Raw genomic sequence first — 27,164 nt, forward strand, 5'->3', positions numbered from 1 at the left:
CTGTCCTCACTCATCTTTACCAAGAGGCAAATCCAGTCCCGCGGCAAATGGGAGTAGTTTGCCCTGCCTGTTTCTGCCAGAAAGCCTTCAGTGTTGCCTGATTGGTTTGATGTTTTAGCCCAATAATTGCTCAAAATCCACCCAAAATGATTTAAAAAATGGCCAAATATTATCTAGAATAAACAATACAAATTAATTCATAAACAATAGCAACAGTTTTGCAATATGACATAATAATAAAACAATTCAAGTGTTCAAGTGCGGTAGAACGCAGATAGGAGGCTACATCATACAATGCAACTATAAAACTATTTTCCATTTCTGCCCTCTGCCTTAAAAATAAAAATAATTTGGTTTTCAGGGCGCCTCAATAGCAATCGGGTTCGATTCCAACCCGCGGGCCTTTGCTGCATGTCATCCCCTCTCTCTCTCCCACCTTTCCTGTCTATCTCTGCAGATGTCACTATCAAATAAAGGCAAAAATGCCTGAAAAATAATCATAAAAAATCCTTTTTATTTTCGTTGTGAATTAGAAAATGGTAGGCGGGCTACTCAGCACCCTATCGCAAGCCAGATTTGGCCCGCGAGCCGTAAATTGAGTATCACTGCTTTAATGCATCTCATCCTGTAGACGTATGGATTATGATGCAGTAGCCACACATACTGGAGGTGACTTGTTACACTGGCACGACACAAAAATTAAACACCAAGGTACTGTAATTTATAATCCCCATACAGGTTCACCGGTAACCGCACGTAATATCAGCCTTACTCCTCCTGTAGTGATGACAAAGAGTATCCCAGCACGGCACACTTTCACCCTAGGAATAGATCCAGATATAATGGGTAATATATTCACTTTTTGTATGAAAGAACCACTCCCCCGATATAGTTGAAAAAAAGGACAGCGGGGCTACTACTTTAATTGGGCATACACCCATGAGCAAAAAATTCTACCCCAAAAAGATATTATCCTAACCCGGGTTGTGCGAAAGATAGGAAACGACTGGCACCTGTTCTCAGGAGTCCTGTAAGAACAACCAACCCGAGCCCTTCCACATTGTTTAGGGAAAGATCAGTATGTGATAAAAACATATCACACACGGAATTTCCACTCCCCAAGGGAGAAAATGAAATAGACGCCTGTGGGAATGGTTCCATAAGGACAAACCTTGGTATGGTATAAGTAATGGCATGATCTATGCACAGTATAAGGGGCTGTATAATGATAGGGCCCCCTATACACTATCCCCAAATGCATACATCTTGGGGAAGGCCCAATGGCAAAAAAGACACCTGGTTCCAAATAGGAGGCGCAAAGGGAAAACAATTAAAAAAAATGTATGGAATCTGCAAAGCCACAATTCCACTGATTTTACCACCTTGTGTGGGATCCCTAATAAGAAATGGAAAGCCAGTTACTTTGATCCCTATTATGTGTCAGTAGCAGGCACAGTAGAAGGCTCAAAGAAATTTGTAACAAGCGTTAAAGAAACCTTTATGTCAGTTTGGTATCAAGTCAGACAAATGTTTGAGAAGGTTAAATGGGGGTTGTTAGCAGTTGCAGTTCTGACCGTCCTCTTACTGGTATTAGGAGTATTACACAAATTAGGATTAATAAAAACATTTTATGAAACTAGTAGGAAAATTCATTCATTCCATTCAACTCATCTTGCAAATCAAATAGTGGGCTATAGAAGTAATAAAAGCTGTAAGCTGGATGCTCTGCCAGCCATGTAAATATACTATGGCAACAAGAAAGACAAACTGAAGCATGTAATGGAAATGCAACAGGCATAAAAATATAAAAGTACAACAGTTCAAAAACAAGAAACCTGACCTCTATATGACAGTTAACTGAAAGGTCAAACCACATCCCCAACACCTGTATAGCAACAGGCTTAATCAATCGGAGAATACCCCACCTCAGGGGAGGAGACCAAGCCTAACACAAGAAATAAAAGAGAACATCCTCAGGAGGAGAGTAATCACTCCACCTGAAGGACAGTAATTGAGAAGACCATGTCAAAGCACACTTGAGAATAGAAGGAATCGAAGTACTAAGCAAATCAAAATATAATACGCTTTTATACAGGTAAGATAAATTAAGTACAAAAGTGGATATAAAGTATAAAAGCTAAAATAAGTGTAAGTACCAAAGTGGATTTAGAGGTTGATAAGTATAATACAATGTAAGAATATAAGTAATAAGTAGTGCAATAATGAGTACTGCCAAGTTAAGTTTAGCTTGTAGATGATTATGAGATGGTGGATATTGCACAGCAGTAACAGAAATCTGAATAAATATCAATAAATTAAACTGAGAACAGAATATATTGCACAGGAGTATTAAACAGAATATTGCACAATTATTTCAAGTATTGCAGTGATATTAATGATCCAATGTCCAGTTTAGTGACCTAGGGTCATACAAACTGACACTTAGAGGGAGGAGTTAAAGAGTTTGATGACCACAGGCAGGAATTCAATTCAATTTTATTTATGTAGCGCCAATTCATAACAGAAGTTATCTCATTGTGCTTTTCCTATAGAGCAGGTGTAGACCGTACTCATTATAATATTAATTACAGAGACCCAACAAATACAACCATGAGCAAGTATTTGGCGACAGTGGCAAGAAAAAACTTCCTTTTAACAGGCAGAATCAGACTCAATGTGGGCGGCCATCCGCCGCTGCCGTGTTAGGTTTTGAGAAAGGGAGGGGGTTTGGGGGAAGGGGATAGGGTTAGGGTTGCACAATGCAAAGCCCACGTAGAATTTTTTTTTATAGTAGAATAGTAATTATAGTGTTAATATTAATAAATTAGTAATAATAGGAATGACAGCTATAGGAAGAATAATGTCAGCATCAGTAACAGAGCCAATAACAACAACTGTAGTAGCGGTTGTCGAGCAGGAACACGGGGGCAGTAGGCAGTCCACAACCACAGATCTAGACTCTGCAGCTCTGGAGGCAGAAATACCTGCTGAAAGCGACAGAAGGAGAGAGGAGAGAAACGAGAAAGCACAGAACTGCGGGAGAGAGAAGATGTTGAGTTAGTAACATGCAGTAATGGGATAAAAATGCATACAGATGGAGAGGGAGAGAAGGAGAGAGGAAAGAGGTGCATCATGGGAAGTCTCCCAGCAGTCTAGGCCTATAGAAGCATAACTCAGGGATGGTGCAGGACTCACCCAAGCCAGCTCTAATTATAAGCTTTATCAAAGAGGAAAGTCTTTAGCCTACTCTTAAATGTAGAGATGGTGTCTGCCTCCGGAACCCAAACTGGGACCTGATTCCACAGGAGAGGAGCTTGATAACTGAAGGCTCTGGCTCCCATTCTAATTTTGGAGACTCTAGGAACCACAAGTAACCCTGCATTCTGGGAGCGCAGTGTTCTAGTCGGATAATATGGTATTATGAGATCCTTAAGATATGATGGTGCCTGACCATTAAGAGCTTTGTAGGTGAGGAGAATAACTTCCTGTGGTGCTCTGTGGTGCATTCTGGGGGGACGAGACTTTCGCTGAAGGAACTCCTTTGTTTGACCAGCACGTCATGGAGTGGGTGGGAGACCAAGGCATGGCATGTAGTTTGGCCAGCATCCTCCTCTCTGACACCACCGACAGAGAGTCCAAGAAGGCAGACACGGCTTAAATCTCTTGTTCTTCAGTCTCTTTTGTCTGGACCCCTCTCTTCCCTCGCCGCTTCGTTCCACCTCTGCATCCTCGGTGTGTCCTCCTCCAGATCTCAGTGGGGACATCGGTTGTCCTGGGCGCCATGCCGCTCAGCTTCAGCGCGATCAGCTGTTCCCTGGTGTAAACAATGCGGCCAAACAGCTGTTCTGCAGCGGTACCCTGACCGAGTAGCAGGAGAAGAAGTTCCACGGTGAAACAAAATACCAAAAAAACACTCTCTACTCTCATTTTCGTAAAAAGCGTAGTTTAAATTATACTTACACAAAAGTTATTCAAGTTTTATAAGAAAAAGGAAAGCTAAAAGTTGGAAAAAGTAAGACGACGAGACGGAGCAACAGCAACAGGCAGCATGCACGTTGGCACATGCGCAGCACATGCAAGCACTAGTTTTTCGGCATGTGCCTGATTTTTGCAATGTTGTGTAGGTGAAAGAAGGCAGTCCTTGAAGTTGACTACCTGACTGGCAGACCACAGCATGTGCGTCTGCAGCACTGTGTGTCAGACAGCGTGGTCAGCAACACTGGGGCCCCTCAGGGGACTGTCCTCTCTCCCTTCCTCTTCACCATCTACACCACAGACACCACAGCTACCACACAGAGTCCTGCCATCTTCATAGGTTTTCTGATGACTCTGCTGTGGTGGGATGTATCAGTGGTGGTGATGAGACTGAGTACAGGGCTGTGGTGGGGAACTTTGTCTCATGGTGTGAGCAGAACCATCTGCAGCTCAATGCGACAAAGTCAAAGGAGCTGGTTGTAGATCTACGAAGGGCCAAGGCACCAGTGACCTCGGTTTCCATCCAGGGGGTACCTGGGAGTACACATGGACAATAAACTGGACTAGGCTAAGAATATTTAAGCTCTTTACAGGAAGGGCCAGAGCCGCCTCTATTTTCTGAGGAGGCTGTGACATTGTGGGAGTGGAGCTGGACTCTCATCTTGGACAATGTCTCCCACCCACTCCATGACGTGCTGGTCAAACAAAGGAGCACCTTCAGCGAAAGACTCATCCCCCCAAAATGCACCACAGAGCGCCACAGGAAGTCATTCCTGCCTGTGGCCATCAAACTCTTTAACTCCTCCCTCTAAGTGTTAGTCTATATGACCCTAAGTCATTAAACTGGACACTGATCATTAACATCACTGCAATACTTGACATAATTGTGCAATATTCTGTGTTAATACTGCTGTGCAATATACTCTTTTCAGTTTAAAATTCCCTTTTTATTGATATTTAATGGGGTGGTTTAAACCCTTGACATTCCAGCTCACTAATTTTAAGTGTCTAACCATGCAGCTTGACAATGCTGTGGCATGACCTTAAAAAGGCAGTTCATGCTTGAAAACACTCCAATGTGGCTGAATTACAACAATTCTGCAAAGATGAGTGGGCCAAAATTCCTCCACAGCGCTGTAAAAGACTCATTATAAGTTATCGCAAAGCTTGAATGCAGTTGTTGCTGCTAAGGGTGGAGCAACCAGTTATTAGGTTTAGGGGGCAATCACTTTTTCACACAGGGCCATGTAGGTTTGGATTTTGTTTTCCCTTAATAATAACAACCTTCATTTAAAAACTGCATTTTGTGTTTACTTGTGTTATCTTTGACTAATATTTAAATTTCTTTGATGATCTGAAACATTTAAGTGTGACAAACATGCAAAAAAATATGAAATCAGGAAGGGGGCAAACACTTTTTCACACCGCTGAATGTCAAAGCAGCCACAGCAACTACAGTCAACAACAGGAACTAATGCATGAGAACTGCAAGGAGATGAAGGGGGAGAGACTACGCCTGGATGGGAGAGAGATGTGACCCGCGACCAGTTCATCATAGTTCATAATAATGCAGCGCAGTGTGGACACAGACGTTTCAGAGGAGGTGAGCAGATATAACGTCTGTCTGTCATTGTTAACAGAGACTCCAGTCTGCAGTGTAGTTCATACACTTCACTGATAAACCACAGAACTGTAGAGAAAGTTTTCATGTCAACACTTCTGTCCATATTTGCATGTTCCGTCTCTCTCTCTGCTGCACACTTTTTTTTTTTTTAATCAATTGATGGTTTTTATAATGCCTGGTTGTAGGGGGTGCTGTAACACCCTCAGTACCCCTGCTTCCCACGTCCATGGTAATCAGGGAGGCCCGAACCCCAGAAAGACTCCACTTCAGGGTTTTATCATTTTTCCTTTCTTTTTTTTGAGGGAAAGAAACATTTCAGATAATTTATATTACAAAATAAATCAAACAAGGTCATGTCAACATAATTCATCAAATTCAGCGTCCCATATCGCTAGTTTAACCAAAATCAGTTAAGTTCTAAAGTTGTGTTTCTGTACAGCAGTCTGGGAGGCCTGGCCGCCTTCTCGCCTTTCTGCCTCAAGCGGACTACGCACATGAGCAAAGCAGCAGATGTTCAGGCAAGTGACGTCCTAACTGAAGCCCCGCCTTGATGAGAGCACTGACAGGCTTCATTTTCATGTTGACCCCAGAAGAGCGTGGTGACATGTAAATGTAAATGCAATAGACATAAGAGGTGCTGTTTCACTTATTGCATCTGAATATTGTCCAGTGTACAGTGGGTCATGTCTTTGAAAACGAAATGTCAAATGCCGTTTTCATTTTCAAATTGTTAGAAAATGTCATTTTAATTGTGACTTAAATATTGCTTGCATAAATGGAAAATCAAGTTACATTGTTCATATTGAAAATTACAGCTTTACCATTTTCATTTCAATATGATCATAGAACACCCATACAAGTCTGTGGAAATTAAAATGAAAATTGGATTACTGCATTTTCATTTTTACTCAAATAACACATATGTGGAATTACATTTTAATTTCAAAATTTACATTATCATTTTAATATAGTCCCCTATAAGCTACCAAGTAGAGGTTTATTTCCCTCATATTCTAAGCATCCATCCATCTCAAATTTTCACATATCCTATTTATTTGTACTTGTGTTAATGTAAAAACGATTCAACACATTCTCATTCATCCTACTGCTTTATTTAGTATTTCACATACTGTATAAAGTGTTCTGTATATACATAATATACATTATAGAGTTAGAGACGGTGCAGTGTTTATATTACAGAGTCAATGCTAAGGGCTAACTTTGTTCCAGTTCACATTTTGCATGGTGAATCCAGTGTTGAACATTCAGAATGAATTCTCTGAGCAGTGAGAACTACATCCACAAAGAAGCTCAAACATGTATTTGGTTTCCTTCCAGTGGAAATGTGTAGAAATCTAAGGCTGCTGAGTATGTCATTAATGAAGGTATTGCAATGAATATCAAGCTACATGTCACATTCTTGTATCCAGCCGGCTTCATGCCCTCTTGTAAATTGAGGTATGATTACCAGCTGCACTGTTTCAGAATAAGCAACACAAGTCCAGCTCATCACCCTGAACATGCTTTGGAAACGCTGCTGATGACATGTGGCATGCTATTATGCAATCAGAAACGTTAATATGACCCATTTTCTTTCTTATTAAAGGCAGTTTCTGTCACATTCTCCAAATCGACATCAGGAGTGTGTATTTCCAAAGATCTTCTATGCAGAGCTGATGGAACAACGTATCACTAAAAAAAAAAAGAGGCTTACATAAACAGAGAAAGGCACTTCAGGGCACCAGATACAACAGTGGGGTTCAAGTGAGCAACAGGTTTGACACTTGAAAATCTAATATAAAGCCTTCCCACTCTGTACACTGACATCTCAGCGGTCTCTCACTCATAAAACACTGATGTGGTATGAAGAGCTAGGAAAAAAATGCTATCAGAAGGCACAATATCCAAGATAATTCAGACCGATTAATGAAGCTGTGGAGTTTGAAACCTGTGCAGCTATATAACCAGAAGTGTTCACTGTTGGTTGCTTATGACTGATGTTGCATTTCAACATTCAACATGAAGCATCAGATTCAGTAAATCCAAACTGCTGTGTGTGTGTGTGTGTGTGTGTGTGTGTGTGTATATATATATATGTGTGTGTGTGTGTGATATATGTATATATCTGTGGGAAACCCTGGTACAATGAACTTCACTATAGGCCGTTTATACATATTCTGCACTTCATATGTGCACAGAAAAAAATGGCACAGCATCAAGAGAAACATTAAAGTGCCCTAATACTTGTGATACACTTGCTGCAGCTGCTTACTCTGTGTACCTGGAGGATAAAAGGTTTATCCACTGTGAGGCAGATCAGGGTGGGATCATCAACGGCTGACACATAATCTAATTAAGATATATTGATATTTTATTAAACTATAACAACCACACATATACTGCCGCCAGCCTTGTGGACGTGTAGTGGTAATTCCTGCACACAACCAACGAAGGAAAACAGGATATATGGGGTTATCATGCACACATGAATGCTTAGTTAAAAGCAAGTATATCAGAGGATTAAGAATACTGAACCAGCTAATGGAGGTTTTCTACACACCAGTTAGGAGTCATTTCGTTTTTAATCAGATTTTCCCCGGCTGGCTTGGGGCTGGGTGGGCTAACTGATGCAGGAACTCTACACCAGGTTTGGGTGTGTTTGGGTGTCTGTCGGGTCCAGTCTTTTTTGGGGCAGGTATCAATTTTCTAACCTGTAAAAACATCTACTATATGCATCCTGTGTAGCAACAACATCAGTCCGGTATGAAGCTTAGCTGGGAGAGCATGCTAGCAAGACGTCTCGTCTTCTGTTTTCCTCTACTGTTGCTTCCTGTGTCCATGTGTCCATCGTGGTCACATGGACATGAGTTGAGGTAAGTCCAGCACTGATTAGCTCTATAACAGTCCTGTCCAGAGGTTGTAGCAGGCGGTGTTGATGACAGACTCCAGGTGATGATACATGGACACCAGCTGAGGAGGAGGGCTGCTGCTGGCCTGCGGCTGCGACGGCAGCGGTTCCCGAAACACGACCTTTAAACTCTGGGAGGAAGAAAATGGAAAAGATGTTTGCACAACTATAGTATACTAATAATAGAAATCCTATCAGTATAATAACTCACTGTTTTTCCAGCTTGGGTGTCCAGAAAGACCAAAACAAAGCAGTCAGTGAACTTCTGGTTCAGAACAGCCTGAAACAAGACGACAGACATGGATGCAGATGAGATGGACATTTTTAAAGGTGAAGCTGTCTACTAACAAGATAGTTACCCTTTTGATCTTTGTGATGTAAAATGTAAAATACTGACAGTTAGTAGGTATGGACCAAACAGTAGCAAATTGTGCACAGCTGCTGGCTCTGGAGGTATTTCTTCCACTGAATTCCTATTTGAAAGTTTTCTTTTACTCAGAACTACAATGTTCCTCAACACAGAAGCAATGGGTTCTCCTGGATAACTGAAGTACTGTATACTGTAAGGTCATGTTATGACCATTGGTTATACAGTAAATAGCGTAAGTCTGGTGATGTCCTAAATTTTTCTCATTGTCAACAAATCCCATGTGCAGATCTGCACCAACAATGAATGTATCCTATTAACAAGCGCCGCAGAGCTCCACTGCTGTCCAGAAACTATTAAAACACACCAGCGAGCCGCACTGTTGCACTGGCTGACATGTTCCCTCATCACCACGAACACACACACTCAGTCCCACACACACCGTCCTGCTGCCCCAAACACTCACTACAGCACCACATGTGGATTCATCCGCAACATAAACATTTGATAAAAACTACAGCGAGCAGCTGTTTGAGGAAATGACTGAGCCTTCTAGTATAAAAAACATTTGACAAAAAAGATGCAGCTAATAAAATGGATAACAGGGAAAGGGCGGAAGTGAGAGGTCAGTGGTCATAGTGTGTCAGTCTCTACAAACGAGGCAGCTTTCTCGCGTACAAATCGAATGCGTGTTCTCCTAAGCTCTGAAGGATCCCATACGTATCGCCTCGAGAAGGACCAGCGCTCTACAGTGCTGTTTTTACATTTAAACACTGAGCTCTCAGTTTTAAACTTCTTTCAAATGCTGAAGATGACTTGGGTGACTTGGTGAAGTGACACTTTGTAACCTCCAATAATACAAACCACTAAAAACCAGAAAACACTGGTTGCACTAGTTTCACCTTTGGTTGGTCCATCTCAGTCAGTTATTTGTGACCATGCTTCATAAGCTCTCACCAGATACTGGATGCCGCTGTCGTCGAAGTGTCTGCAGCTCTGAGGGAAGCGGTTCAGCAGGACTTTGATCAGACTCTGGTACCAGGCTGGACTCATGGTCAGGAAACAGTCCTGCAGCAACACATCACACACAACCTGCCTGTCATTCATCATAAACCATGTCTGAGGACAGTGTTTCATTCTACTGTACTGCACATTCAGTTCAAGTGAAATGTTACAGCCGATCACTATAAAAAGCTTGTTTTTTAACGGCTGAGCTTCCTGTTTAAGTAATAAAGTATGTGTCTGCTGTCATGGCTGTGTTGTGATTAGGACAGTGCATCTGCTGATGACAGTCTCCACTGCAGATTGTTTCAGCGAAATATATCCCAGACCACACAATACAAAATCGATACAATATGCCAGTTTCTGTGAAAAGGGTTGACTCAGCTCTGCGCTCTTTAATGAGGCCATGACTGGTGTTGCACAGCCTTGTATCTGCATGAGCTGGACAATTTTGAAAGGGTTTACCCAAATAACATAATGAAAACCCATATCTTCTCACTTTCCTCTAGTGGTATCTGTCCATGCTGATAGTTTTGGTTAGATTTGCCCAGGTTTGAGCAGCATTAAATTCATTAACGAAAATTAGGACGAAAAATGTTTTTCAACGACCCTTTTCCCATGACGAAGCGGAGACGTTGATGAGCTAAAAATAGATTTATGAAATGTATGTTTTGTTTTCAGTGACGAGACGGGACTAAAATGTTAGTGACTGAGGGGAGCAGACTGATGTGACGTGTGCAGACAGCGAGTTAATGACAACAACATCAGAATGAAAGAACAGATCTGTGGACACATTTTATTTAGAATTCGGCAGAAAGAAAAACACAATGCTCAAATTAGGTGGGAAGAATACAACCAACCTGAAGAGACACCTGAAGGCACTATCTGTAAGTCCTAATGTTAACTAAGCATATACATCTGCTAACGTTAAGTCAGTGTTACTGGGCAGTCGGCTGTGTCAACTTGTGGCAAATTTGCTAGGAAGTCACGTTGGCTTAGCCTGGCTGGAAGCCAGTTTTTCTCACAAAACAAATGTTCAGTTTGTGGTAATAAATGAATGAATGAACCTGGCTTCCAGGCTAACGTTGGCTGGGTTCATGTGTTAGCTAACGTCAGTTCGCTAGCTTCAAAGCTTGAGAGTGAAACATGCAGGGCTCGACTATTAATGTTATAACTTGTCCGGGACAATTCAACTTTTTGGTCGCACGAGTGAAATGCTTTTTCATGTATTGTCCTGTCGCTGGAGTGAAACATATGGGGAACAACCGTGTTGGCTTTTCAGACCTGTTAACGTGTCAGTGCGCATCACGTGTTGCTGCTGTAACATTTATAGCCTGCGAGTTTATTTATTTATATATTTGGACAGCATCCTTACCAGAAGAAGCTTAATGTCAGCCCTGAACATGCATCGCAATCACTCTCTAGTCAGACTGTTGCTGCTTTGACTACACAGCAATATATTTGGAAGATATCTGTGTATGACTTCTTAGCTCTGAGGCCAGGTAGGCATATTAACGACTAATTGTTTCAGCACTAGTGTGATTTTAATGGTAATGAATTAGTTTAGTTTAAAGAGAGAAAACACTTTGAATAAAATGTAATGACTTTGACGACTAAAACGTCCGAAGGATAAAAATGAGTAAAATGTGACTAGAACTAATAAGCAATTTCATCTAGACTAAGACTGAATATAAAATAGCTGCCAAAATTAACACTGGTTTTGATCTGTCTTTCTGCTGCCATCACAATACAATGGAGGACAATGGAATTTAGTTTGTGGCACTCACAGCATGAACTCTTTTCATAGGGACTATTTCTTCAGTAGAAAGTAGTTCCTATGAAAGGATGTGGATTATCCACAGTAACAGGGACCCTGTTTCTGGTAAGAGATGTTGCTGTTCAGTTTTTAAATTCACCATTCACCTCCATTGTGTTGGGGTGGAGGAGGAAATCTCAAGTCAGTTCAATTACAATTAGACACACTGCTATACAGGTGGCTCATATTAGGTTGAATGCCAATGAACAGCATCTGTAAGCTGTTTGACATGTGACATCTCAAACAACATGCTGACATACCAAACATCACCTACAGGAGCATCGGTCAAGAAACTACAGAATAATTTAATATATAAAGTAATATAAGAATCAGCATCACAGAGAAACTGTCATGGTCATCACACATCTCCACCCTGGTAAAGAAAGCTCAGAAACGGCTGGATTTGTTGGGTCTCTGTAAATAATATTATAAAAAGTTCGGTCTAGACCTGCTCTAAAGGAAAAGTGCAATGAGATAACTTCTGTTATGAATTGGCGCTATATAAATAAAATTGAACTGAATTGAATTGAATATTTCTTAAGGAAACTTAAGAAGGCAAAATTCCCGTGTCAAGTTCTTGTTAACTTTTACAGAGGAGCAACAGACAGCTTCCTGACTGGAAACATCCCAAACTGGCATGGGATGTGCAGGGCCCAGGACCAGAGGGCTCTGCAGCAGGTGATTAAAACCGCTCAGAGGATCATGGGTACCAACCTACCGAGCATCAGTGATATTGAGAAGGATACTAAAGGACAGTTGGCTCATTGGCTCGCCACCTAATATACCCCACCTTAGTAGCAGACGGCCAAAACTATGTAAAAGAAAAACCCACGTTGTAATAAGGCAAACTTGTATTATTATTTACCAGGCTTTGATATGTGCACTCACATATGGATGAAGGCAAAATGAAAGGCTTAGGTGGGAATCTTACCAGTTGTGGGTCGATCTCCCCCACCGAGCGGCTCTGCACAGCCTCCAGCAGCTCCTCCAGCTCGCTGAATGACAACTTGGTCAGCTTCAGTTTGTCCAGGGCCAGGTGCTCTCCGTGGAACAACCTCCTCCACAGGTTATCCCTGCGGCAGTGACCCATGGCCTGCTCCACACTGGCCTGGATCTGCCTGCGGGCTAACGCCACCTCGTTGTTGAGCAGAGGGAACAGAGGGGAGGGGTAGAGCAGCCCCTGAGCCTCTGGTCCACCCCCCGCCAGAGGGTAAAACTCATTGCCATCGCTGGGGGCCGAGGCGGCTGCAGCTTCAGATGATGTTTCCTCCCAGAGGTCTTGTTCGGCACCACGTGACCCGCAGGCCTCTGCTCGATCTGGGGGGAGCCGGCCACCCAGCTCACCAGGATCACGGTGGATTTGAGGAAGCTTCTTGAAACGGCACATGTCAGCAGTGAGGCGGGGGAAGAGCTCTCTCTGACTGGTCATGATCACATAGAACCGCAACCTACACATAAAGGTATATGATACATCAGCCGATTTTGGCTTATCACAGAAATATCTGTATTGCTGTATATGTTGGCTGATAAGTAACAACAGCTTAATTATGTAAATTAATACATAAACATGAATGGCTGGCTATTTTAACCATCAAACATCCATTTAAAGCAACACTAGCTGCCACTGTGGCCTAAAGCTGTATTTACATGATATTGGAATTCATTTTCCTTTCATTTCCCAAGATTCTTTTGAGTCAGTGGCTTTAAAGACTTCATCATTACCTGAATGAGAGCGAGTGGGATGGGGCCACAAACAGGAAACAACAAACAGGTTGTTTTACTTTTGTGATAAAATAATTGAAATGTTTATCTGTGACATGCTGAAGCACAGTGTAACAGTAGTACAAGTAAAAAAAGGGTAATCAAGTCAGTGGACTGACTCAGTCATGTCACTTATGCAGCAATATCTATTAAAAGTTTGTTAACATTAGCAACCATAAGCTACTGGTCATACCAGGGACAAGTAAGGCTGTAGCAGCAAAACCCCTGAGTGCACTGAACTGAGCAACATTGTGTTTTATAATATAAAATAGAATATAACTTTTCATATGTGAGGCAGAATATGTTATTTCTTTTCTTTCAAAAGTGACATAGTCCCACAGTTTTTTTTAAAGACTATTTTTTGGGCATTTTTGCCTTTATTAGACAGTGACAGCTGCAGAGAGAGACAGGAAAGGCAGGAGAGTTTAAAAAATCTGATAATATATTGGTCGATATTAAATTTTGTATTTTTACACAAAACATCAGCAAACAATTTTGATAAAGATCCCTTGTTTTAACTGTTTTTAAAAGAACTGCGACCAAGACAGATGGGACATTTGACAGTGTAAGAGTAAACTTGTCAGCACACTCTGGTGGACATACTGTATATATCTTTAGTTTAAAATCTACTGTTATATTCGCAGTGAAGGCGTATTCACATTACAGTGGAAAAACACTTGTGCTGCACGTTCCGCACTGGTAGGCGCAGTATTTACCACTCTGGAACTCCTGGTGGAGCTGTACTAAACAGAGCCGCCTAGGGTTGGGCAATATGATGGTATGTACTGTGCAACGGTAGAAATGTGTCCACCGGGAGAGATTTGGCAATGTCCGTGCCCGATCCGTATCAGCTGTCCGATCCATTCTGCACATGTGCAAATGTGGTTCTGTCAGTCAAAGAAGGTTACTGCAAATGTGCCTGTTCAGAATTACTCGTCATGTGAATGAGTGAACGTAAAACACTCCTACTCGCACTCAAGATAACAAAATGGTTTTTAATCATTGGAAATGTGATAGTTTGGTCTGTGAATCATCGGATAATCTGTACTTCATTTGTAATTAAAAAAGAAAAAAAACGTAATTCTGTTTTGTTTTAATTCTGTGTTCATTCAAAATATGAAAAACACATGTTCATAGTATGTCATAAAAGTTGTTGTAAATATATATCACAGTATATAATAATAAATTATTTTGAAATCACAGTGTAATCCTCTGTAGAGTTCTCTATTTTTAACTCACTACTGAATAGTTTAATATTGTGTTAAAAAGTTAAAAAAAACTCACTGGCTGTCAAGTAAGATCTCACATGCGTGGTACAAATTGGGCAGAATAAGTACGTGCATGTGCAGAACGGATCGGGCACTAAGTGTTCAGTAAATTCTCTATTACATACTAGTTAACTGTTAAATTTCCAATGATTAAAAACCATTTTGTTACCTTGATTTGAAAAATGAAGAATGGATCGGGCAGCCGGTGCAGATCAGGCACTGACAGGCAATACTTTGTCCACCACGGGAGCTATCCCGTGTCTCTGCTACATTTTCGGGGCAAATCAGGGCTGGATTCTCGCGTGATCTCGCTAATCCAGCTGCCTCGCAAGGTAACGTGATTTGGGCAGCAGAGGTGCATCCCAAGTCTCTTAATTGCATCCACGTTTTCCTCTCTTGCGACTTTTCCTTGCATAGTCCCTCCCACCGGGGATGCGTGGAGAGATGCATTCGAGGAGAGAAGAAGCCAGGAAATATGTTTTTAGAGAAATGAGACATCCTTTCCTCTGAAACGTCACGTGAAGCGACATCCATTTCTGATGATGGATCCAGCTGATCCAGCTGTGATCAGTTGGCTTTAACAGCTGTAGAAACTTTTGATGGAGTTTGCACACATGTGCACTGTGCTAATACTAATGAAGGCACACAGTTAGCACTGCCAGAGCAGCAGTGTTTTCTCTCTGTAGCCTGTTACCTGTTAAACACCTGAACATAAATAACAACCTGCATTCTGTATTTATACTGTGAACTGTGTCCTGCTCAGAGGCACAGGAATAGTTTCCATATTTCTATATTATTTATTCATTATTTGCATCTGTATTTATTGATATTCTGATTGTGAATTCATTATTGAAAAACCCAGAATATGATTATGGTGTCTTTTGAACATTGGAAATTATTTATAATTAGGCTAAATGTTTTAGGGAAAATTGAAATTATGTAAATATCAAACCCGACGCTCAGGAATTATCAGCTTCACATGTGACCGAATGTGTCTTCACTCCGGTATGAAACTCCAGTGATGTTGTGATCTATCTTGAGATCAGTCTGATTAGCTGCAGCATCCAATCAATAACTGATATCCAATAAGGGGGGGTTTCGGCCAGTGAAAGGCTTCCATGAAGGCTTCTCTCATAAATCCTCGTTTATTAGAGATCCCTCCTCGCTCCTCTGAGCAGAAATAAGAGCTTTGGGTCAGCCTGCAAGATGGCTGACCAGAACGACTTCCGGTTCAAGCGAGGATCGAGGAAATACCAAATAAGAGACTTGGGATGTACCCCAGGACTGCTTACCACGTTCTCACGTGACGGGAGAGCGACAGTTGGTGGCGGTAATGCTCCTCTAAGCTGGTTTGCCAACCGCCGCAGAGTGACAAGAAAACATGGAGGAGGAGGGTGAAATTGTAAATACAGAGCAGAAGGAGTTGTTTTTGTTTGTATGGAAGTTCCAAAAAAGACGAAAATAGCTGCATCTGCATGCTGATATTTTGCCCAGCGAATAGGTCTTTTTTGTATGGTCTTGATATGAGGTGAGTTTGGAAAATTCAGTTCTGAAAATTGAGAAGTGCAAGTCGGCTAATTAGTTTCCATCTTTAAGTTCAAGCAGTGGTCAACTGTGATTGGCTGTGCCCACAAAGGTCAGCGCAGCTCAGGTCAAAGTTCAGCTCTGCTCGGCGCACCGCGGCCATCCATGCAGAGCTGTCGCAACACACCACATACACAATAATGAGGAGACGGCGTAAAAGCAGTTTTTCTGCAATAATGTGAATATGCCATGCCAAGTTTAATGTCTTTGATGAGTTTATTTTTCAACTGTAAAATGTTCCGCTCAGTGCAATTCTTTAGTAACCAAACCTAAGGGATCTTTACCAAAGATAAAAAGTTTGTGGTGTTTGTTTCTGTAAAAAAATTAAATAAAAATAATAGTTGGCAAAATGTCAGATTTTTTAAAACTCTCAAATATCCATACTGACCTCAAAATCCAGTTTCATTCAGACTCTACTTTAGATTAGGTATCAATAAGGACAACTGATAACAACAAAACTAGGGCTGTTAAGAATAATTATTTTCATTGTCAAGTAAATATTTATTTCAATTCATTGATTAATCGTTGAATTAATAGAATTTCAAGCCACGGTGAAATCTTCAAATAGCTTTTTTGGTCTGATCAAGAGTCCAAAACCCAAAGATATTCAATTTCCAATGATACAAAAAAGAGAAAAGCAGCAAATCCTCATATTTGAGAGGCTGGAACAGGCAAATGTTGACTTTTAATTTTCTGTCTATTAGCAAATTCAAATTATTTGAATCAAGGCTTCGTTTAATCCATATAATTCCACACAGTGCACTGTGTTTGGCACGGATGCTTATTACTGTTGCACAACGCGCTGACGCATCACAGATGGTTCAGAGCGTCTTTGGTGGGATTTGACAGCACAGATTACAAAAAGGAGGAAAACAGCGAGAGCCGCAGAGAAGAGACAGGCCAGAGAAGTCTGTACAGTGTGTCTACTGGAAAACTGAACGAGCCGACCACAACAGCACGACGTCTGTGCTTCAGCATCTCAGCAGAAAGCATCCAGTCACAGAGCGACCCGACACAAGCTATATGAAGGCTAGTAAAGAATGTAGACTACGTTAATTATGGCTATATGTAATGGCTAGTTACATAAATCAATGTGGTAGCTAGTTATGATGTCCCTAAATTAGCTAGGTTTTGCTCAAGAAAATATAATGCTGCAGTCAGTTTGTGAAAGCCTGAGCTTCATTCATGTTATTTATTATCAAAACAGTCACAGTTCCTGTATTCTCATACTCAATTTGATTTGTATATATAGCTAAGCAAAGTACTGTTTGACTGACTGACTTTTGTACATGTGACATTAGTGATGTGTTTTCATTGAGGTTTTATTGTTGTGATCTTCTCCATGGTTAATGTGAGGTTATTATTGTAACCGTAATTCTCAGCCACAGCTAAGTTGATGTTAGTTTATGTTATGCTCCACACAGACAGTCTTTGCATGCTAACTAACTCCTTTTAACTTGACACAAACAGATCATACAGATACGCCTCTATTTTGGCCCTTTAAAGACAACCACACACGGCAGAGAGAAACTTTTAAGCTCCCGCTCACATGTTCCTTAGTACCTGACCACGTTGGTTCATGCTCGTGAGACATACGGAGGCAGAACAAAGAAACACACACACACATTCCTTTTGGTGTGCACCCAGACCTGCACACACAGACACACACACACACCCTTTGTTCTGTAGTTTAGTAGAGTTAGTCTTCATATTGTGTGTTTTGCTTTATTAGCTTTTTACTAAATGCTTGTGTATAATTAGGCTTGTTTCTTTAATGTTGAACAAGAGTGAGTAATTTGCCAACCTCTGCTATGTTGATCTCCAAATCCTTCATCCTACAAGCTATTAATGGTAATTCTGGTTATAGTTATTGATGTAATTATTAATCTGAGTTACAAATTGATAGTTTAGTGTAGTTTGAGAATGAATCAATTAATTGGCTATCATTTCTCATCTTTAAGAAGAGTGGTGCCCCCAAGGACTTTATTAATTAAAAGTTATTTATGATTATCTTTGATAATTCTGATAATTAATTGATCGCACCTACACAAGTGGGTGCCCCCCCTTTACCCATTGTAAATCCCAACATACGTTTTTTTTTTTTTTAAAGCAAAAGGTGTTTATTTTTGCATTTCAGAAAGAAAATACTTTAAAACCCAGAATGTAATATGGCACTTACATTCACTAAATGGGTTTAGTTTTGACAGATAATATTTTTGTATGCAATTTAAGCAATAGAAATGTAGATTTTTCTAAAAAGGAAACCAATTAGTTGTTCACTTTAAGAGACCTGTCTTATTTACCCTTTTACATATTACTATTGCTCTTTAATAAAGCAAAAGTATTTCTTATCCGATTACTCAATTAATTGATGTAATAATTGGTAGAATACTCGATTACTAAAATAATCAATAGCTGCTGTTCTAGTGTACACCACTGAAGTGTGATGTATTGAGATGAAAACAGCGTGAAATAGTGAGTCATGATGTTATGGTAGTGCTGGGGTCTGGTCAGACCAACAAGTATTGTTATTAGTTATTACTTTAAGCTATGTGTCTTCCTTAATCTGTTCTATCATATTTCTTTACCTCAGCAAATGCCTCTCCCCGTCTGACTGTTCCTCAAATGGAGCGGCATTATGGCACACCACCAGGGACACATCAAAGTCATCATGGTGGTGCAGGCCCTCCAGATCCTTGTAAGAACCCGAACTAAAGCACGAAAGACAAGAAGAAAGAGAAGGTTGAAATGAAGTACCTTATGTAAGGATAATATATTTATTCCTTGATTCTGATGTATTTTTACCTGTTCCACAGAGCCACTAGTGCGTACTCGTGCAGGTCAGGCGTCCCTTTCTTGTTGTCAGTGGTGACTGCAGCCTTGGACATGCGGAGTGGCTTCATGCTGTAGGTGCTAGCATGGTCAGTGATGTAGTTGTACAGCTGGTGAGCTGTTATCATCCCCGTGGAGATGGAGAAGCTCCCTGACGTACATAAGGATCAGAGACTCTCAGGAAGATAATCACAAGATATCCCAGTTCTTCCTGCACACCCACAGTGCTTTAAAACCCTTCATGTGAACATGATGCAAATATCTATCTTTTATCTCTTCAGTGACTCAGAAAGACCTCCTGGTGAGGCTAAAACAAGACACAAGATAGATTTAGTGATCATTTTACAACACAGGGTTGTATAATGAGAATTCCCTTTATTCTACTTAAAAACAAATGTTATGTACAAAAATGATATACAGTAGATTAGTGAATATATAAGTCATAGAAATAAAAACTATTTTACATGGTGGAGTGCTGAGGATGAATTTAGCAGTCTCACAGCCTGAGGGAAGAAGCTGCTAGGGTAGTCTGGTGGTACGGCAACAGATACTTCTGTATCTCTTTCCAGACGGTACTGTCCTTTAGTATCCTTTGGGCTCTGCGCAGACACCTCTTCAATATCACTGATGCTCAGTAGGTTGGTACCCATGATCCTCTGAGTGGTTTTAATCACCTGCTGCAGAGCCTTCCGGTCCTGGGCCGTGCACATCCCATGCCAGTTTGGGATGTTTCCAGTCAGGAAGCTTTCTGTTGCTCCTCTGTAAAAGTTAACAAGAACTTTGCACGGGAATTTTGCCTTCTTAAGTTTCCTTAAGAAATACAGCCTTTTCTGAGCTTTAACCAGGGCGGAGATGTGAGAGGACCATGTCAGGTTCTCTGTGATGCTGATTCCCAGGAACCTACAACTACTACAACTGTGGTACTCAAGTCCAGAGTGCTAAGTTTTCCAATCAGTTTCATGGGGAGACTGTGTTGAATGCTGAGCTGAAATCAACAAGACTTTTTAGATACAGGGACGATGGTGGCTGTCTTGAAGTAGGTGGGAACAATCTCCTGTGACAGCAATATGTTAAAAATGTCAGTAATGACATCAACTAGCTGATTGGCACATGTTTTTAGTACACGGCCAGGGATGTTATCAGGCCCAGCAGCTTTACTCACATTCACTCTCAGAATTCATCTCACATCTGCTGTGGATACTGAGACTTGACAGCTGACTGTTGGGAAGATCAAAACGAGCATAAAATGTGTTTAGCTCATCTGGTAACATGGCCTCACACATGATGGGGGCCTGTGATGTTTTTTGTCTCAGCTTTGCCTCCTTGATGCCAGCTTTCAGTCTTGCTCTGGCAGTGTTGTAAGCTTCCTTGCCTCCTGACTGTAAAGCAGCTTTTTTGGCTCTGAGTAGAGCCCTCACCTCTCCATTCATCCAGGCTTTATGGTTGGGGAATGATTTTAGTGTCTCCGTGATCACCACATCATCAACACATTTGCTGATGTATGATATCACTGATGATGTATATTCCTCAAGGTTGACAGGGTTCTCCTGGGTGGCAACCTCTCTGAACATGTACCAGTCTGTGCTCAAAACAGTCCTGTAGAGATGCTGTAGTTTCATCTGTCCACACTTTAACTGTTTTTACTGATGGTTTGACCATTTTTATCAGCTGGGTGTGAGTAGGCAGGAGAAGCGGGAAAATAAGGTCTGAATGACCAAAATGGGGGCAAGGGAGGGCTTTGTAGCTGCCAGAAATGTCTTTGTACACATGGTCCAGAATATTTGTTCCCCTGGTGGGGGTGTGGACAAGCTGGTGGAATTTACATAAATCTGAAGGAATCTAAACAGCAGCAACAAAAACACTGGTGAATTCTCTGGGCAGATAATATGGTTGACATCTTAACAATAAAAATTCCACATCTGGGGAACAATGTCCATCCACTTTAACTGCGTTTGCACATCAAGCATCATTGATGTAAACACAGAGACTGCCTCCTCTTGTCTTACCAGAGTCTTGTGTTCTGTCAGCGCAGAACAAGCTCTGCCAGTTGAGTGGGATAGCTTCATCCGGGATGTTGTGATGCAGCCAGGTCTCTGTAAAGATGAGGGCACAGCAGTCTCTGATTTTGCGTTGCTGAGTTAGCCTGAGTCTTATCTCATCCATTTTATTTTCCTGCGACCGGACATTAGCCAGGAGTAGAGTGGGTAGTGGAATAGCCTTAGGTCCAACCTGGGTTACCTTAGCTCGTATGCCACCTCTCTTTCTTCTCTTCCTGTTTCGGTCACACCGCTTGTGGTGACGTTTGGCCCGGCTGGTCTGGTTGTCAGGCCGGGAGATGCCGTGAGCATTGATCGTCTCAAGGTCCGCTGCACTTAATCCAATCCCTGCACTTCCTTTTCCGATGCTGATGAGTGTATTACTGTACGTACTTCAATAATAAAAGGCGGTAAAATAACGAATTAAAACAAAAATGCAGCAAAGTTTGAGGGAGCTACTGGTCGCCGCATCTAGATGCGGAGCCGTTGCCATGGTGGATACAGGGGTATACAAAAGTATATAAAAGTAAAATATAGAAGTGGAATTAGTCCAACAGCCACCAAAATGGCCAGATGATTTAAAGTAACAGTGTTGTTTGTGGTGTACCCCATGTTGAATGTGGGATTACCATGTATGTTCAGTTAAAGAGAAGAGGAACTTTGCATCGAATCATGTCTGGAGGAAAAGCACCGTTGTACTGACCTCTTGGGTTGAGAGGTCACACCCATGATTACAGCTGAGTGTAGTCAGGTGTGGTCTGTTGTACTTGTGACCTCACCCATCTGTGATTTAATGTCGTACAATGGTACATTGTGAGGTGCTCTTCTGCAGAGGGTGGGGACAGAGCATGTAGCAACCAGGTTTATTAGCCTAGGGTGTTACTCTTAAAATACCATTACTTACTTAGATTATAATGCATTGTGAAGGCAATTTGCATTGTTTTTGCACCACTTAAGCCTTTTTAAAAGATCACCAAGACATGTATGAAAATCATGTGGAGCAATGGTCTTTGACAAAGCCACATCAAAACACTGACTTTAACTGTAATACTAATACTAGGGACACCTTAATGCTTTATAACAGAAGAATTCTTAAATCCAATTTGAAAATCTCAACTAAACAATCCACTTTCTTTGTCACCTGACTTGCTGGTAATAATATACTTATCTTGCAGCAATGATAACAGCCATTCTGAATGGCCAAAGCTCCATATGAAGCAATGATTTAGGGAAGCTGGTGTTAGTAAAATAGGCGCAATCTTGATATGTGTTCAATTTGGTAAGTATTTGTAGGCCAATTTAATTATAAAAACATACAGTTCTTTGCATAAACAGCTAATTATAATAATAGCTAACTTTCTCCTCTTTATCCACTGTGAGTTAATCACATGGTATTCTGATGTAGTCATTTGGATGATAGTTTGCTCTTTCCAGTGGTAACCTTTCGTGTATCTGCCTATTGATGGTGATTCTAGATGTCCAGAGCAACTGGAGTCGCAAGGTGACTTGAAATATTACTTTACACCAAAGTCACCTTGGAAGACGTGGTTGCGGCCAAACTTGGGAATGTCTGGGTGATGGGAGATGAAGTCGTCCAGGAAGTCGGTGAGCTGGTAGCCCTGGCGTAGCGTCATGTGGCAGCCGACCAAGTACTGGTGAACCACTCGCAGGTGGAAGTCGTAGCTGAAGGAGTGCACGTGCATCAGGTCCCGTACCTTATCACACTCCTCAGTGAAGAGCATGGAGAGCTAAAACAGAGGGGTGGACAAAGTTGTTACCAGCACAGAATGACTAGCAGACAATCACAGGGCAAAAGAAGTCACAGCAAACAAGTATTTTCTCAACTGCAGAAGGTACTCTAACTCCAAACTCAGGTCTGGCCATTTTCAATACACGGATCACTCTGGAAAATGAATAGAATCTGGCAGACACCGCTCTCTCTGAATGGTTATCTGTGTAATGATCCACTAGTGAACCTGCTTTACATTTGAAGGGGAACACCCTGCGATTCCAGCTGCTCCCAGCTTTGATTGCTTTGTGCTGTGCACCTTAAGGCCCTGCTGCTCTGTGACTCCAATTGCTCCTTTGTGAGAGCCTTTTGTTAAGCAACTTTGATATCAATCAGTTTCAATAGCATCTTATTTAATTAAATCCAACATCAAAAGGGGACTGACAAAAGCATTAATTGCAAATGCAAATGGCTGCAGTGAGAGGCTATGGTGTGCAGTTAATTACAGCACAATAAGAGTTTACAGGGAGAGCTAAATGCTACTGTGTTTACTTTCATCTGGACCATTTGCCTGGAACATATACAAATAGGCTTTATTAAATCAAAGAGGCAAGAAAAACTGCATAGCTCTCTTTAGCTAGTAACCTTTTAACAACTTTTCCTGCCTCAGCACACTGCAGAGATACGAAAGAAGAATATCCTTTTGGCACAGAGGAATGAAAAGATGAACATGAACTTTTCTCTCCCCCATGGTGTTCCCGCTGTCTGACAGACAAATTAAGTCTGACCTCTTAGCCTGCCATCTATGGAGCCAAGAAGCCACTGAGACTACAGAGATCTATTTAACTCAGAGGTAGTACATTTCATGTGTGTGTCTTCTTGACTATCAAGCTAAAATAGTATTATTTCCTAACCTGTAATCCCAAACGGTTCATGTTTTAGCTAATTAACCACCCTGTGTAACTTTGACAAGAACAAATTGTTAGGTTGAGTCATGGGGCTGAAGCTTGTCTCCTGTCAGCCTCACTCAGTGAAGGGAAGTTAATGACAGTGGCTACATTGATGGGAGAAGCTGTAATCATTTGGGGTCATAGAAGAAGAAGAAAATACACAAAACAAGAACAGTCATGTCAACTTAAAAATGACATTTCACTTTGAGGTTGTACCCCTGCATTCCCTGTCCTGGAAAAACAGAAATAATTAAACATGTATTTTATACACATACAAACAATAATAATTGTGGTGGAAATTAATAGTTATTATTTAGTATTTTACACATAGGTAGCTAGTACAGTGATCTGAGACCCGCAGTAATGTGTTGTTGTTCTAAGTGAGCTGCAACTATCTGACTGTGAAGACACCACTACAGTAGTCTAGACTGCTGAAAGTAATGTGTGGACAAACCTCTCTAGGTCTTTCTTAGATATCAATTCCTTCATTTTCACTATATTTGTAATGTGGTAGTGGATTGATTGTCTTAGATTTTACAAATACTGAGCTCATAAAGTTGTGAAATATCGCAAACATTCTGAATAATGTGAATTACATTTCACTTGTGATTTTGTTTGGGTGTCTGATACCTTTTACCTTGTCTGCTTCCTGAAAGAAATTATCCATTTTGTAGGTTTTTCAGTATGTAATTTCAAACATTAGGTCAGACATTAGATGCCTGTTTTCATCTTGATAAATGGATGGTGGGCCGTGAAAAGACCAGCGACAACAGTAGTCCACAACTTTAGTTCTGTATAAACAAATTAGAATCTTGCCTATATGTGAATTCATCAGATGTGAAACACGGTTTTACATGGGCGTGTATGTGCATTTAATCGTATGTCAATCGGTGCACGTGATTGTAAATGTGAAATTGATGTTTTCATATGTGTTCACATGTGAAATATCTGAAAATCACATGTGCAAGTATGTATTTTTTTCACGTGAGATGGTGTTTCACATGTGATTAGAATATGAAACATGTAAATTGTGAAATGATACATTTTAAGTTTACAATATTAAGTATAAAAATATTGGAATGAGCCTATAAACTACCCACCATATTTACCTTTTTCATTTTAGAATGTAGCTCCCCCACATTGCTACAGTCTTCAAATTCCTTCTTTCAGCACATCCGATCACTGACTTGCACTAAGTAGTTTTGCCTAATTTAAGCTAGTGGGAGCATGTAGAGTTGGAACAGAAGAGGCCCTAGAACTTAACCCCGGGGAACTCTACATAATTTTTATTCGCTCAGACATGTAGTCATTGACATAAAGTAATCTCTATAATTAAACAGGATTTGAACCAATTCAGTGCCAGGAAATCCAACCCGATTTCACTGTCTACATGATCATCTATAGCGAGCAGAGCAGCAGCAGTTTTCAGCCCCATGTTATTCAATGACTGACCCTTTAAGCCCAAAGAAATACTGGAACTGATAGTGTAAGTAGGCCTGGAAGAAAGCCCTAGGTCCAGTCAACCCCCCGGCTACCAAAGATGCAAGAGGAAGTATAGTAAGATTATCAGAGAAAGGGCAGAGGGGACAACAGTGGTTGCACGGACACTTAGAAAATCACAAGCTGAGACACCCACGACATCCAAACCAGCAAGCACGGAGACAGACAGCCTGTTGAAAGTCAAGGAGGACAAGGAAATCACAGGGGAGCTTGACTCAGGCCTGAACCTCAGAAAAAGAAGATATTTTAATACCTGACCTTTGCTCAAGTAAAACCAATCATTGAGACCCTACATCCAGCTAGCCCTGGTACTTGCTTTGCTGTTGTAGCACCTGTAGCTCCCACAGGTATGAAAGCACACTTCATTAAACACTGGAACCCATTCATTCCCGAAGAGACAAAAACACAGACATGTAGATTTGGAAAGGAAGAGACCAGGACTGATGGCAGCAAGCAGAGCGGCGGGGAGGGGTGAAGCCTGATTGTAGTGAGACACCCCTCCCTTGAGAATGGCTGGGACATACCGCACAGTCAGATACTGGGGTGGCATCTGGGAACGGCTTGCAACGAGGTTTGGTGAGGAGGCTGCCCTGATGGAGAGATGACATGAGGTGGGACTAGGCAGACACACAGACAGATGGATGGAAAGGAAGACTGAAGAGATACTATAGGAATAAATAAGAACATGGTTTCTCAACCCTTTTCCATACTATACAAATGCAATGAGACACATATTACATACACACATTAGAGCTGTGGACGTCCAATTGATAAGACTGGTGCCCTGAGGTCAATACAGGAAAATCATGTCTGTTGTAGATCTGGTCACTATTTATGACCAGTCGAGAAGTCGACTACTAAAACCTCTAGTCAGCGCTGTGGGCACAGTATTTACAGCAGTTCGAGTGTGAAACACCAATGCGTGTATATATTTACATACTTTCTGCTACATTCATTAAGTTGTGGTGCCAAGGCAATCCCCTACGCATAATATCACCTTATTTATCATTATTTACCAGTGCAGTGTCACAGCAGCAGCCCAATTGCTTTGTTTTGTGCTGTAGTATGCATGATGATGAACAATTTAACTCCTCCACAGAAAAGTGATGCCCTCTCCTGAACAGCCTGCCTCCGACTCATGAACAAGCTCTGTGAGAATTCAAAGATAAACTTCCCCCAAACATCCTGTCTGAAGTTTATTTCAACATGCTGATTTTGACACAGGAACTGAACTAATCCAGAAAGGAGATGTAAATTGGAATGTTGAAGGTCAGGCCTAATGTGTGCTTGCTGGGGGGGTTGGTTCTTCCCCGTTCTTCTGCACACCTCTCAGAAAAGACATTCCTGTGAAGAATATGGGCATAACACTGACCTGGTAACTGCTAGCAAACAAGTGATTCTTTAGGAAGAATTAGAACAGGAAAATAATTAAGTGTCGCGCGTGTCTGGACAAAAGACTACTAAAACAGAGAAACCGAGAAGGCCCAAAATAGTCTAGTCTTCTCTTCAATACTGTGCAGACCCTTAAAGTTCTGTGACTGGCCTGGATGGTGGCCTGCGGGCCATCTGTCCGGAGCCCAGCTCTCTTGCCCTCTGCCCTTTCTGCAGTCCACACTTCTCTTCAGACCCCGGGTGGGCCCGGGACAATTAACTGAATCCCGATCTGCACAGAATGTGTTGAAGGCTGACATCCAGCAGTCTAACACGACGAAGTTCGAACTGAACGAACTGTGAGCGCCTTCACTTTTCTTGTGTTATATTTGGGTTGATGCTAACAGGTTACTAACAAAGTGCTTCCCAATGCCAAAATGA

At 41.4% G+C, this 27,164-nt stretch overlaps 1 protein-coding gene across 13 annotated transcripts in view; it reads right to left on the bottom strand.

The window, feature by feature from the left end:
- Nucleotides 1–6,695: 6,695 nt before the first annotated feature.
- szt2 (SZT2 subunit of KICSTOR complex) overlaps nucleotides 6,696–27,164 on the bottom strand; it is a 154,746-nt gene continuing 134,277 nt past the window's right edge. For 10 of the 13 annotated variants that reach the window (XM_044198544.1, XM_044198540.1, XM_044198549.1 and 7 more), the window contains 8 exons: nucleotides 25,877–25,942; nucleotides 22,708–22,921; nucleotides 19,111–19,288; nucleotides 18,894–19,016; nucleotides 12,624–13,140; nucleotides 9,832–9,942; nucleotides 8,719–8,787; nucleotides 6,696–8,638 (listed from right to left, as the gene is read on the bottom strand). In XM_044198544.1, coding sequence (XP_044054479.1) covers nucleotides 8,495–8,638; nucleotides 8,719–8,787; nucleotides 9,832–9,942; nucleotides 12,624–13,140; nucleotides 18,894–19,016; nucleotides 19,111–19,288; nucleotides 22,708–22,921; nucleotides 25,877–25,942 — 1,422 coding nt within the window. In that variant the 3' untranslated portion in view covers nucleotides 6,696–8,494. Of the gene's footprint in view, nucleotides 8,639–8,718; nucleotides 8,788–9,831; nucleotides 9,943–12,623; nucleotides 13,141–18,893; nucleotides 19,017–19,110; nucleotides 19,289–21,876; nucleotides 22,000–22,707; nucleotides 22,922–25,876; nucleotides 25,943–27,164 lie in introns of those variants that run through there. The other 3 variants (XM_044198545.1, XM_044198548.1, XM_044198550.1) reach the window with 2 other exon arrangements.

The sequence above is a fragment of the Siniperca chuatsi genome, linkage group LG6 (assembly GCF_020085105.1).
Source record: "Siniperca chuatsi isolate FFG_IHB_CAS linkage group LG6, ASM2008510v1, whole genome shotgun sequence".
NCBI classification, from domain to species: Eukaryota; Metazoa; Chordata; class Actinopteri; order Centrarchiformes; family Sinipercidae; genus Siniperca; species Siniperca chuatsi.